Source organism: Filicampus tigris, chromosome 6, assembly GCF_054856515.1.
Source record: "Filicampus tigris isolate MCC_2025a chromosome 6, RoL_Ftig_1.0, whole genome shotgun sequence".
NCBI classification, from domain to species: Eukaryota; Metazoa; Chordata; class Actinopteri; order Syngnathiformes; family Syngnathidae; genus Filicampus; species Filicampus tigris.
Window position 1 is genome coordinate 7,267,075 of NC_141222.1, and position 13,697 is coordinate 7,280,771.

The following is a 13,697-nucleotide window of genomic DNA, read 5'->3' on the forward strand; positions in this document are numbered from 1 at the left end:
GCACTCAGTGCCCGTTTCAGGTATTGAACCTCTTTGGGCCTCAGAACAACTTGTTTATCTCTGAAGTGCTGTTTAAGGTCTTCTGGGAATAAAAGAAAACAAATAACAATATGCTGGGAACAGGCGGTGGTCACATGGATCCTAATCTTAAAACAGGTAGGACTATGTGGACTGAGATCACCGACAGGGTGGTGAAGTCTGGTGATATTTTGTCCAAACCCTTGAAAAACAGCACCAGCCCAACACAGGCTATGGCTAAAAAAACGCATGAAATATGTTCAATGATCTGAAAAATTCTCAATATCATTCAAAGTGAGCCTGCCAGTTGTTCTTTAGAATCATTGATTGATTGATTGATTGATTAACTGCAGCATGCATTCTAATGACAAAGCAGGACTGCCTCTCACTTCTTTTAGTAATATCAAGAATTGATTAGAAAATCAATACTTGCAGACCAGTCCCTCTCAGTTTGACTTGTTGAACTGATTCCGAGATATATTAACAATACTACAGAACATTCCCCAATAGATAATTAAAATGTTGTACACTTTTGTCTCGTGTTGTAAATGGGATTGCCACTTCACTGACAAAAATAATGATACATGAGTAAGATTTCAATATATTTATGAGATTTGGACTGAGTATATGAGGTGGTAAGATTCATGGGTCATTCAAAAATCTGAAAATTTTAACCAAGCACATTTTCATTTTCATGAAACTTTGTGTTTGTGGCACAACAAAGCAGGGGTTTGGGATCTGCAGCCCGCCGAATTGTGACTTTATTCCACAAAAAAGGGGCGTAGCCGCCTTCATTCAACAAGGATTCCAAATAAGCGATCATTTCGAAGATTGGTGCATACTTTATTAACTTGAACTTTTGATCAAAGTGGAGGCCTACATCTGAAAAGGCACAACCCACCAATGCATTTTACACTGATGAGGGTCCCATGTACTCTGAGTGAAGATATTTTGATCCATTCTGGCCAGGGGAGGGACTTGTACTCCAAAATGTTTAAATACAACTCAATTAGGGGGAAACAATTTGACTGTGTAATTGTTGACTATTTTTTTTAATCACTGAAATTTGGTTGTTAAACAACACTTTCTGTGGCATGTCAAAATTACTGGGACTTTACGTTTCATAGAGTCCTTGAAATGATCATTAAACTTTGATGCTCCACCCACATAGATGGGATAGACAAATTCTCTTGTACACCGTAAAAATACTTTGAGTAAAATTTACTCTGTTGAGAATAGTTCCAAATAGTCTTTTTCGAGTAATGTACTCTATGAAATTTACTATGTAATGTGACAAAAAATGTTTCAGAAGTGAGTATCAAACTCACAGCTCTTTGCATTAATCAGTAGCCCTCTGTAGCTCTCTGTTTCAAAAAGGTTGGTGACCCTGATGTAGTACATACCAGTGCCTGTGATTGCTGGTTTGCCCTTGAAAGCAGTTGGTAGTGATGTGATGTTTGACAGCATTTTACTACCATGGCACATGAAATATTAGAGTAAAACAGGAATTATTTAAAACGTTAGCTTTAAAAAAAAAAACAAAAAACAACTGCTGAGTATCTTTCGCTGCAGATAGAAAATAATAGGTGCAATTCAAGAGAAACATGCATAGAACTCATAAATGCTATGAGTGTATTTTGAATTGTAGTGTTACACAGACAACCTCATCTCCCCAAACACATGCACACACACACACAGAGTAGAGGTATCGTAGTCCTGGTGTTAAATAATACAACTGTTAACCCCTAGCGATTCCGCATAGCCAAATGTGCCGGGCACCCCAGGAACAGAGACACAAACCAAAAGTCCACAACAGGAATTATTAATTACAAACAGAATTCCTATACTAATCTAAGCGTATGAGTTCCGGACAGGGAATGAGTGGTGTGTGTATGTGGCTATGTGTATGTATATTTATGGGAGTAGAAGACGTGGAGGCGTGCCCATGAATGAAGTCGGTGGGAGCCAAAAAAGCGCTGCAAAACTCAACGCAGAGGGGAAATACAAGCGGGGAGGGGGCAAGTCTAGAGTCCAAGGCGAGCGCCCTGAGTCCAGAGGAGGAGCTCAGGATCCAGAGAGGGAGGTCCGAGTCCGGAGAAGGTCCAAGGGTGGGTTCCAACGGAGAGCAGTGAAGAAGTAATGATGATGAGGCCGGAGACACTAGTTTGTAGCACGGAGGGAGCTTAGAAGTGGAGATGATAGGAAGTGGTTAGCTGTTGGTCCAGGTAATAACAAGGTCTGAAGAAATAAAAAAGTTGAGTAGCATGAAAAACTTGAGATTCAAGCACGAGACAGCTTCAGACTAAACACAATGGTCAACATTCAAGAACCGGTTGCTTGTTCTCAGCAGCCTTTGAAGGCAGCCGTCTTGATTGAAGGGGGCTGCAGCTGGGCTGATTGGGATCCTCCCCACCTGTGCTGACTGAGGTGGAAGCCTGGCTCAGCAGTGAGGAGGAGGGGCAGGAACCCTTGCCCTTGGCATGACACAGCAGCAACGGCTTTGAGATCGGAGGGACTTTTAATCCTAGTTATTTCCAGACTATAACCCGCTACATTTTACCCAAACTTTGAACTCTGGGGCTTTTAATGTGACACCGTTTATTTATGAACACTTACGGATGAGCTTCAAGCCGCCAATAGATTTACCGAAAGTTTTGTCACATTACCCAAAATGTCACATGCAGCAATTACACCGTCCAAGCCTGCCCTCATACTGAATATTTATCAGCTATTTGTGATTGCAGTGCACACGTGTGACTGTGGAGCGGGCTGCCTAAAGAGAGGAATGTGGCAGTTTGTGTGTGTGGCTGTTTAAGGAGCAATTGAGAGTGAAAAGAAGTATCCTGAGTTGAAATTAATGAGCATAGGGAACGAGTGCCATAAATACAGCCCTATCTGCAGTGCGACCCCCGTCTCTCTGTTGTTGGTTTGGCGACCGACTCCCACCATCGCTGGAAATAGGCAGCATGACATCCGGCCATGGAAAGTCCGGCCATGGAGGAACATCCTCTCATTGGTTTATACAGACAGAAGTCTGTGCATCCCCTGCGTCTCCCCAACACGTAACAAACTGGTTTCCAAAGGCTGCACTGCTTCGTGTTGAAGCTCGTTGGCGAGTTTGCCTCGTGTGACAAGAGACAGTGGTTCTGGTACGCTAATGTGTAACTAGCTGCGTGCAGCATTGGGGAAAAAAAATGTCGACCGGTAAGGTAAATAGAAGTTTTTTTGTTTTTTTAAAATCCATTTGTGTGACCTCTTTTTTTGAAAATATCCCATGTTGTAACGTGTAGACTCAAGGCTGTTAATACGAAAGCGGCCAATATACGTACACATTTGTTTTCATGGCTAAATGTAGCTGTTGCGGCTTTTTATCAAGTGCGTTTTGTAGTGTGAAAATTATAGTATATTCACTATATGTGCGTGTGTCTTCTCTACTGTCTTTGTGAAAATGCTTTGCTCTTTATGAACATTTTCTTGTTCATTTCTTTTCATTCCTAAGTGTACACAGTTCTGTAATTATCACTTCATGTTCTTCTGCTTGATGTGCTAATTTCAAGAAAATGTTTTTGAAATGTTTCTAACTCAACTTGTGATGCCCCTGGTGCCCAATTAGGTGGCTTCTTTCAGCAACCTTCACATAGATCCATCGCTTGGCAGTTCTTCATAAACCATCCCTTTGTCCCTTCATCTGGCCATTCTGCTGGTTGACTGAAAGAAGTAAAACTAATGAACTGGTACTGTAGCATTGCATTAAATAACCTTGCGAGTCTGGAATGCTCTGGATTGGCGTAGACGACAGTGGGTTGAAGTTCCTGCCAATATTCAGCAACTTCGCACAGCCATTGAAGAGGGGTGGGCCCAACATTAGCGACATCCGCTCATCTAATCCCCCCCAAAAGGGCAAGGAAAAATTAAAAAAAAATCCCATATGGGGAAAACATCTTAACATGCCACACCTGTGAGGTGGATGGATTATTTATTAAAGGAGAGGTTTTCACTGATATAGATTTACACAAATTTGTCAACGATATGGGTGGAAATAGGCCTTTTGTGTAAAAGTCTTACATCTTAAAGTTCAAATAAAAAAAAAATGGGACTAAAAACAAAAGTATTGCGTTTAAGCATGTATTCAAATAAATGAAAGGAATGGAGAAAGAGAGAGTGTGATGGAAAGGGTGTATGTTTGCTGCCAAACAGATGTTCATCAGTATTTCAGAATGTTCCTGTGAAGCCATTAGACTACATTACCAAGCACTCACTAATTATGGAGGTGCGTGGGGAATTGAGGGGTAATGCACACAGTCACAGCCAAAAAACAGCATGCACATACCAATTATGTGAAATGTAAACACTCCTATTTAAATGAGTAAACATTCTCAAACAGAAAAACTTCCACAAAGCTGTAAGAGTGTGACGCTACCGTCAGATGCAAAATTGGTCCTCTCCACCAAGCAATTTAGAAAATAACCAAAACATACTAGATTGACCCATGTATGACCCAAATTATTGCTTTCAAACACATCTACATCAGTGTCCGTTGAGATATCACACAAGAATTTCAGCAAACACCACGCAACTTACATTTATTCCCTGAGGGATTGCGCTAACCTAAAACATCACCCCAATTAAGTGAAAAACCTCTTACACATGGTGCTCAGTCAAAAAGCAGTGAAAAAAAAAATGGACAGCTTGATGTGCTGTTAGACAAGTTGTCCCCTGAAAGATTGTGAGGCCCTGAAAGTATTCCCAGATATATTCTTTGACAGGGACTCTGTCAAAGTACTCCGATTCTGATGTCTAATATCCAGCAGGAAGTGAAGTATATCGATCACCTGGTTCAAATATAGAGAGCTTCAGTGAATGGATGGAGAAATTATTTTCCACTGTAAATAAAAAAACATTAATTATATGTGGTGATTTCAATATTGATCTATTAAATCCAACCAAACTGAAAATTATAGATGACTTTTTGGATACGATGTACAGTATGTCCCTTTATCCAAAAATAACAAAGCCAAGCAGAATAACATCACACAGTGCCACAATTATTGACAACATCTACACTAACATCATGGGAAATCTAACCACTAGCGGCCTGTTTATATGTCACATCACTGACCACTTACCTGTATTTATTTTGTTTGACTGTGATGCAAAGAAAATTAAAGATGACATGAAAATTACTCACAAACGAATACGAACTGAAGAAAATATAAACGCCTTTAACAATAGTCTAATGTTCCAGGATTGGAGCACAGTCTATAGGGAATCAGATGCGGATAGTGCTTATGGTCATTTCTTGGACATTTTCACTTCTCTGTATAATACACACTGCCCTGCTGAAGAACGCAGTGCAAAGAAGAAAATATATAAAAGTCGGTGGCTTACCAAAGGAATCATAAATGCTTGTAAAATGAAAAGCAATCTCTATAAATTGTTCATTAAGTTCAAAATTAAAGAAGCAGAGAAAAGATATAAGATTTATAAAAATAAATTAACAGACATAATGAGAACTAGCAAAAAGCTGTATTATAAAAAAAATATTATATGAGACTAAAAATAATACAAAAAAAACTTGGGATATACTGAACAACTTAATTAAACAGGAATCTGCTAAAGCAACATATCCTGATTATTTCATTGATAAGAATGGTGTAAATCACAATATGGATTGTGATTTACAAACATTGTTTTCAAATGCAAAAATAAGATATCCACTGACTGCCATGATATCGATATGATAATTGTCAAAAAAGTCATACATAACATTGCAACACCTCTGACCTATATCTGTAATTTATCATTCCAATCTGGCCATTTTCCAAGTAAAATGTAATTCCATTGTACAAAAATGACAGCAAACACAGCTACACAAACTATAGACCTATATCTCTACTTCCCGACTGGAAAAGTTTCTTTGCAAACATCAGATAATTAATCATGGTCAATATGGATAAAAAAAAAAAAAACCCACCTCAATGGCAATAATTGAAGCAATAGAAGTGATCACTAATGCACTGGACCAAAAAAAAGCATCCTATTGGAATCTTTATCGACTTGAAAAAAGCTTTTGATACAATCAATCACCCAATTCTATTCAACAAACTTGATTTATTTGGTATTAGGGGGATTGCTGGGGAGTGGTTAAGAAGCTATTTAACAGGCAGGGTACAATATTTTAAAATGGGACCTTACTCATCAAAAAATCTCATCATTTCTTGTGGTGTCCCCCAGGGGTCCGTTTTGGGACCAAAACTTTTCAACGTCTATATCAATGATATATTTGGTCGTATCTTAATCACCAAAATTTATACTCTTTGCTGATGATACCAATATATTTTTTTAGCAGTAATGATTATAATGAACTTGTAAACATGTTAAATGAGGAATTAAATAAATCGAAGAAGTGGTTGGATAATAATAAATTAACATTAAATCCGAGTAAGACAAAGGCAATGATGTTTGTTAATTCTACAACCAGTTCAAGACTACAGATTATGATTGAAGGTGTTCATATTGAGTATGTAGATGAGAATACATTTTTAGGGGTTATAATAGACAGTAAATTATCATGGAAAGCCCACATCAGACACATAAAAACAAAAATCTCCAAAAGTCTGTCAATTATAAATAGAGTTCAACCATTTATTGATGAAAATACACTCCGTACTTTATACTATTCCTTGGTACTACCATATTTTACGTATTGTATTGAAGTGTGGGGAAACAATTACCAATGTACAATCAATCCATTAATTACTTTACAGAAACGATGTGTGCGGATTATTCACAAGGTTGGATTTCTTGAACACACTCGCAATCTTTTCATTCATTCAAAACCTTTAAAAATACATGATCTTGTAAAATATTATACATTAATAATTTTATTCAAAGCTTTCAACAAACAACTACCAAGTAACATACAACAGTTTTTCACAATTCGGGATAAAACACATCATTTGAGATTTCACATTACCTGGAGTCCGATCTACTCTGAAAAGCTTTTGTGTATCTGTATGTGGTGTGAACAGCCTGGATATCCAACACAAGCTGTGCCAAAATATTCATAGATTTTAAACAGTTATATAAATATATGCTCTGGTCACAATATAGTGAGAGTGGGTCTTAATGCCGTGCATTGTTTATCTGCAATATGCAATTATGCAATATGGAATCAATTCTCTGTCTTGAAATGTTAATGTGTGCTTGTTGTTCCTCACCAAGTTGGTATGTATTGTCTATTACCCTTCTGGTATCGTTGTTCTTACCATTGCTGGTATGTGCTTTCTTTATGTAGTCTCTTACTGTTGCTGGTATGATCTTTTCTTTGTTGTTTCTTACCATTGTTGGTATGTCCTTGTCTTACCATGGCTGGTATGTATTATTATTAATCTAGGTTAACTATTAACTGAATGAATGAACGAAACTATATTGCTCTTATTTTCATTCATATTTTGGTTAAACATATTGCAATACTGTGGTTAATTTTGCCTTGCCTTTTTGTCTATTGTTCGTGATGATGTTAAAGGACAGAAGGAAGTATTTAAACTGTTAAATTATTGATGCGAAATAGGGGTGGTATTAAATACGTTTTTCTTCTTCCCACTCCTTTTCGAGTGTTAATGATTTGATTTGAATATAGAACCTGTATATTTTCTGCTTTAATTATTGCTCAAGTTTTTTTTGTTTGTTGTTTGTTTGTTTGTGTATGCAGGTCATATATGTTTTATAAGTAATTTTGCTTGAAACAAATAAAAAAAGAAGAAAAAAAGAAAAAGAAGACGTACATATTGCAAAGGTCTGCTGTGCCATTCCAATTTATTAATCAGAGAAAACCGTCACTAATTCTGCTTCACTTACTCTTTTTCTTCCTGCCACCAATCCCCAAAACACCATGTTTCCCAAACTTTATTGAGACATGGCTCTCATTTTACATTAAGAAGAACTCTCACAGCACACCACCAAACAAAAATGGAACAAAGTTAGAATATTGAAATAACGATCTCATCTCATTTTACTCACAAATTTACTCTAAGCAGTGTGAAATATGGGCCTGTTTAATTGACCACAGAGCTAATATACTAGCAAGAAGCCATGACTTGCAGCAGGTGGACATACAGGTTTACTGTACCTTTAATAGTTCTGCTTGTCACTATACGTCTGTGGCAAAGATAGATGCATACATATATTTGTTATTCTTATCATTAATCATTTTCAGACCTATTGAATAAATGTGGATAATGTCTTGCAACATACTCTGATGAACACTCACGGCACCGTGAATAGAAATCAATCACTGCCCCAAAATACGCATTACACCTACATACTTCATATCCTTTTTTCTTCTTCTCCCAATGCCTCCTTAGCTTCTCGTGTGCTCTTCATTTTGTTCAGCCTACTCCTTGCTCAGCACATTCTCTGCACTGACCTCCCTCTTACTTCCATTTTCTTCCTTTCTCGTTTTGCCCAGCACCTGTCAAATTCGGTGGTCGGGCCTGTGGTTAGCAGCAGTATGGTTTTTATTATCACCTGCTGAGTACACACTGACCTTGGACATTATTCACACACAATGGATGGAGCTGTCTACACCGAGGAGCTCAGTAACTGCAGAGGACTGCTGTAAAGTATCCGCCCGTTGCGTGTGTCTAAGAAAAAGAGCAGCGAGTTGGAGGAAGACAGAAAGAGTGAGAGTGAGTGAATAATTTCATGTGAGCAGAGGTGTGAATATGGGATTTGGAAACATAAATCCATAGGAGATAAATGATTAAGAATTTATATTTGAGTACTAAGCGCAGATAAAATAAATTGATTTTTTAATTGGTGAAACAAATTAGTATGGTACTTTTCACAGCCGTTGGTGTCTGATATGTAAAATTGTGGTGACCCACAAGGGAGAGACATACACCAGGCAAATACGTCTTTAAAGGGGGGGGGGGTATACACATTTCTGGGTTCAAAGGATAGTGTCTGATAAACATGAATGGGTTGAAGGGGTGTGGCGGACTGAATGCCCCCCTCTGACTGAATCTATGTATCTATCTGTATTTGTGTGCTTTTTCAATAAGTCATGCTCAGTATTAGGAATGCTTCCGAGCTACATTCGACTGGTCCTACAAACAGTATGTATGACAAGTATGCAGTTGAAAGCAAGGTCAAACTCCTGCAAGTTCTTGTCATACTTGTCATACTAGCTTTTCAGTGTTTTTTTTAATTGTATATATAAGGCCCAATTTTGGTAGGTTGGAGCCAGTGCGCTCGGTGTAAAAATTGGTCTAACTTCATTTTTGTATCAGTGCAAGTCGATTCTACCGTGTTTGGGGCTGTTCCGGCGCACTAACTTGCCTCTCCCCAGTGTCATTCGAAAATTTGGTAACAGAAAGAAGTAGTAAAAACGGGCGTATCGTCAGTTTCGTGCCGGGGCAATAGCCTAGTTCAGCATGTTTGTGAATTTGGTAGAAGTGCTGCGCCGCGCTGTGGCGAATCTACCAATTTGGTTACAAAAAGTAAACTACATTTTAGACTCGCAAAACCAGGTCTATCTCGCAGCACAAAGGTATAACATGATTCTGGTGTATTTGATCAAGATGCAGGCAGACGAATTTGGCGCTCCGCCGATGTGTATGAACGTCATGGGATTTCATTCACTAATATCATACCAGCGTGAGACAATCCCTCTAAATCATTGTACAAATTAATTAATTGAAACAGTTATAATCATTATCATCTTAAAAATACTTTAATAGCACCCCCAACGCTATTTGCCGTGGCGGGGGGGGGCATAGGTTGGGTCACACAGACGCACAATCGGGTGGTGCAAGGGGGTCTCCAATTTCCCATGTCACATGCTACATTATCGGCAAGAGAGAGCGTGTAGTTTAACTGCCAATATGCACAGACCCCAGCAAGTCTATTTCTGTTTCCATAATGTCAAGCACGGCGCACTCACACCTCTGACTGCCGTGACTTTGATGAAAATGAGGGATGCCAGTAGGATTGGCCGGGAAAAGCCTATTTCCATCCCACAATGGCGCACAAAGGCGCAAACGCCCTGTTACACCTAATCCTACCAGTGCAAAGTCAAGCAAAATACCAAAAGATATCACACATGTACTCAGTTAGACTGCGTTTTGCGCTCGGAATGAAAATAGGGCCGGTATTAGAAATAATAATAACACATGTAATGATGGCCTATGTCTTTGGCAGTGTACTATATATCTAATTATTAATTGCCAAACTGTTTTTGAAAAAAAAAAAAAAAAAAAGACAAATAAGAAACAAAAAATCAGTCTGCCAAGCTGACAATAACAATAACATCCGCTTGTTCCGCTACAGTGCCCATGCTATCATGTTGCCATTATTTTGCGGTTAGTAAACAACTCCAGGTGTATTATGATCCCTCTTTAGACCTTTGTTTGCATGTAGCGCTGGGAAAATGGAGACAGACACAATTAGATTTGTAATCTGGATGCAAACAAAAGTTTAATAAATGAGATTTTCTTTCCCCTAGAGACTCTCAAATGGAAAAGATAGCGCCAAACAGTCTTGAGTGATAGCAAAAAAAAAAAAAAAAACCTGTGTAGAATTACATTCCAGAACAGCAAGGTTATATCCAGTGCACACACACGCGTGCACACAAGCGCATGCACACACACGCAAACTGGACTCTGAGGCAGACTGCTTGTAATTTTTATTTGACTACATATAGCATTCAGAGGCTGCAGTCCTGTCACATTTAAATATTCTATGCTTTTTAAGGTGTACAAAATAACTTAGATTGTGCGACATGGTCAAACTGGCAGCTATACACCAGAGGTGGTTAAGTCAGGTCCAGAAAGTAAAAATCCTGACACAGTCTTGCGTTAGCCACAGGTGCTTCTACTCAACCGGCAGGTGAATGAGGTCGTTTACACTCTGATACGGACTGGCTTTCTGCTTGAGGTAATTACTGCAGTCAAACAATTCTGCCTCTCTCAATGAGACTTGAGCCCTATCTTCCTTTTTTTGTGCCTCTCCTTGTGCGCAAACCGCTCTAGCTATCTCAGGTTTGAAAGGTGACTTCTTCACACTGCATGTTTTAGCTCCTTGTACAGATGTTAATTCGGTTGACTTCTGTCTTGGTGGAAGTTCAGTACCTTGCTGAAGGGCAAATGATATCTTCTGCTAACTATTCACAACTCTGCCACATTGAATAGTAAATTATCTCTGACTACATTCTTTTCGCCGAACTTTTACCTTGTGGACAGTGATGTACCCTTTGCCAGAGGTTGGCTGCTAGAAAGTACAGTATGTGTCTCATTAGAGAGAAATGGTAGTCTCAACTCATCAGTGAACTTGCTCTCCAATTAGGGGTGCAGTCCTATACAAAAATCTGACCCGGAGGGAAAAAAAAACTTTCTGAGCTTCAGCTAATGTAACAAAGGTTGCTCCTGTTGAAGGGTCAAAGTGAAATCTCCCAGACAACCAGGGATAGCAGTGAAATAACACCGCCTGAATTGGATGTGTTCACAAACATCTTGGGAGCTGATTGGCAGAGATATACCGAAAGAATGGAAAGACAGATACTGTATATGGCCTCTGTGGAGGATTTGATGGAATAAAAGCAAAAACCTTTTCTTGCCCATCTATCTCTTAAATTGTTCCCTGGGTATGGGCACAGGAGTGTTGTGGGAAGATCAAAAGTTGACCAAAGGAATGCTGTACTTATTGTGACAAGTTGTATGGTCAAGAGACATACAGTACTTCTGCTATTGCTGACAGAGTGGATGGTGGTGTGTATTAGGCCTAACGTTTTTAGCACTTTTCCATGTAAGCTGAGTTAACTGTGATGCACTCCTTCTGTAACTCTAGACTGTAGCACTGTGAATAGAGGGGGAAAATGGCTCAGTGTGGTTTTTCAAGGTAGTTCTGCCAGCAAAAACGAAACACTTTTCTCCTTATGTGCTTCATAATTTCAGTTAAAAGGCAGAGGAAAGGTTCGAATAAAAAAATACAGAGGGCAAGTTATGCAGCATATTGTATCAGAATCAATGTGTGTGTGGTGTGTGTGTGTGTGTGTGTAACTTCATATTGTGATTAGCAGGGATGGGCATCTTACTAAAGTTTGCCAGTCCGTCATTAATCATATGTCAGCATCCTGGCTACGCGTCCATCATCCGTCTATTTTTCAAGCCGAACCAAACTGTAATTGTCTGTCGGTCAGTCCGTCATGTTATTTTAACCGTGCTTCTGTCAGTAAACATCAAAGGTGCCCCAGTCCGTCTACTGTCGGTCCAAAAAAAAAAAGGTCCAACAGATGAAAAATCCATCCATCCATCCATCATCTGAACCGATTTGATTAAAATGGTAAATGGAGTGCACTATGTGACTATGTCATAATGTGTCGGCTGCTGCTCGAACTCTAAATTTACACAAGTTTTACTTGAAAGTTTTGCTTACCTTAACCAGCATCCCATGTCACATTGTTGCCAAAGGTACAATCCTGGTCGTCGTCCTCTTCTACTTCTTCTCCTTCTGTCAGACGGGATGCCCACCTTTGGTGATTAGGAAATAGGAGCATGCCATTGTGGCTGCCCCTGTGGTAAAATTAGACGGTGGAGGATGAAGTCAGTTTATTCAGCCATTATCTGCCTACAGAGTGGGGAATTAAGCGTTCTGTTTTTTGGGGATAATTTCCCAAGTTTGTCTAGTCTTTATTCACACCCTTTCCTCAACTTTGAATGTGTTTTATCAATAAGGAGATCGGAGGAGAATATATTGACTATCTATTATTTGTGCAAACTATTTCTATCCTGCCCTGCCTCTGAAGTGCATGTGAATTAAAGTGCTTCAGATCTAGCCACCTCTGGTTACACAGTAAGAGGGGTCTTTGGTGAAAAACAGTCATTCTGAGCACAAAAAGCCATAATTCAGTTGCTGAAAATCATAAATGGGACCTCAAAAATTAGACACAGAAATAGGCAAAGAACAAAGAGTAGGGGACACGAAAGCACAGATGTGATTTTGGAACTGGGGGCACAGGGACTAACATACCTGTCAAATACATTTTCAATGAATTTTATATGTTTTTTGATCATTTCAAATTGTGCACGCCGTATAACAATTTTTGTACAGGAAAAAAAAAATTAAAAACTCCTTTTTTTGTTAGACCAATCTCGTCTTGCCCATTTCGGCTCTAATCCGGAGCGTCCGTTAGCGATTCCGACTGCAAACTACGGACGACTTTCACAAGTTCTTCTTTTAATTTCTTGTGTCATCCCCTTAAAAAAGGGCCTGCTAATGATGGTTATATTGAAAGCTCTGCAGGTAGCACATGTCGACCGTTTTTCAGTCAGTGTTTGTATTGTGTAGCTTGAGCATGCGACTCCAATTTTTGATCTCCACTCCCCCAAACCCCCCACAAGGCTGCGTGTCATACCGCACGGGTGGTCTGATGACTTCCTCCAAAGTATCCACCAATTGACTCTCTTCAAACTCTAAAGTTGCATGTGTGTGTGTGCTGGTTGTGTGTAGAAGCATCTGTGATTCCACTGAACAGAACAGTAAATCTCCCCAGGACAGCCCTGTGTTGTTCCAAACATCAATGTTCCAGCTGAACTGTAGCACAACTAAGTTTGAGGCCTGACAGAGATAAAGCTCCTGCATGTGTCCATTTCTCCCCATATTAAACCATGTCTTCAGTA

The 13,697-nt window shown here is 39.2% G+C and overlaps 1 protein-coding gene and 1 long non-coding RNA gene across 2 annotated transcripts; one reads left to right on the plus strand and one right to left on the minus strand.

Moving 5' to 3' along the window:
- Positions 1-1,963: 1,963 nt before the first annotated feature.
- On the plus strand, positions 1,964-5,569 carry LOC147145607 (uncharacterized). The gene is made up of 2 exons (XM_086032765.1): positions 1,964-2,126; positions 4,830-5,569. Exons 1-2 carry the CDS (start codon positions 1,964-1,966, stop codon positions 5,567-5,569), a joined length of 903 nt encoding a protein of 300 aa, XP_085888891.1.
- A 2,755-nt stretch (positions 5,570-8,324) lies between these two features.
- On the minus strand, positions 8,325-12,591 carry LOC147145608 (uncharacterized). Its single transcript, XR_015087239.1, has 3 exons — positions 12,454-12,591; positions 8,567-8,663; positions 8,325-8,491 (listed from the first exon to the last, which is right to left on the minus strand). It is a non-coding gene; the product is annotated as an uncharacterized LOC147145608 (long non-coding RNA).
- Between the last annotated feature and the right edge of the window lie 1,106 nt (positions 12,592-13,697).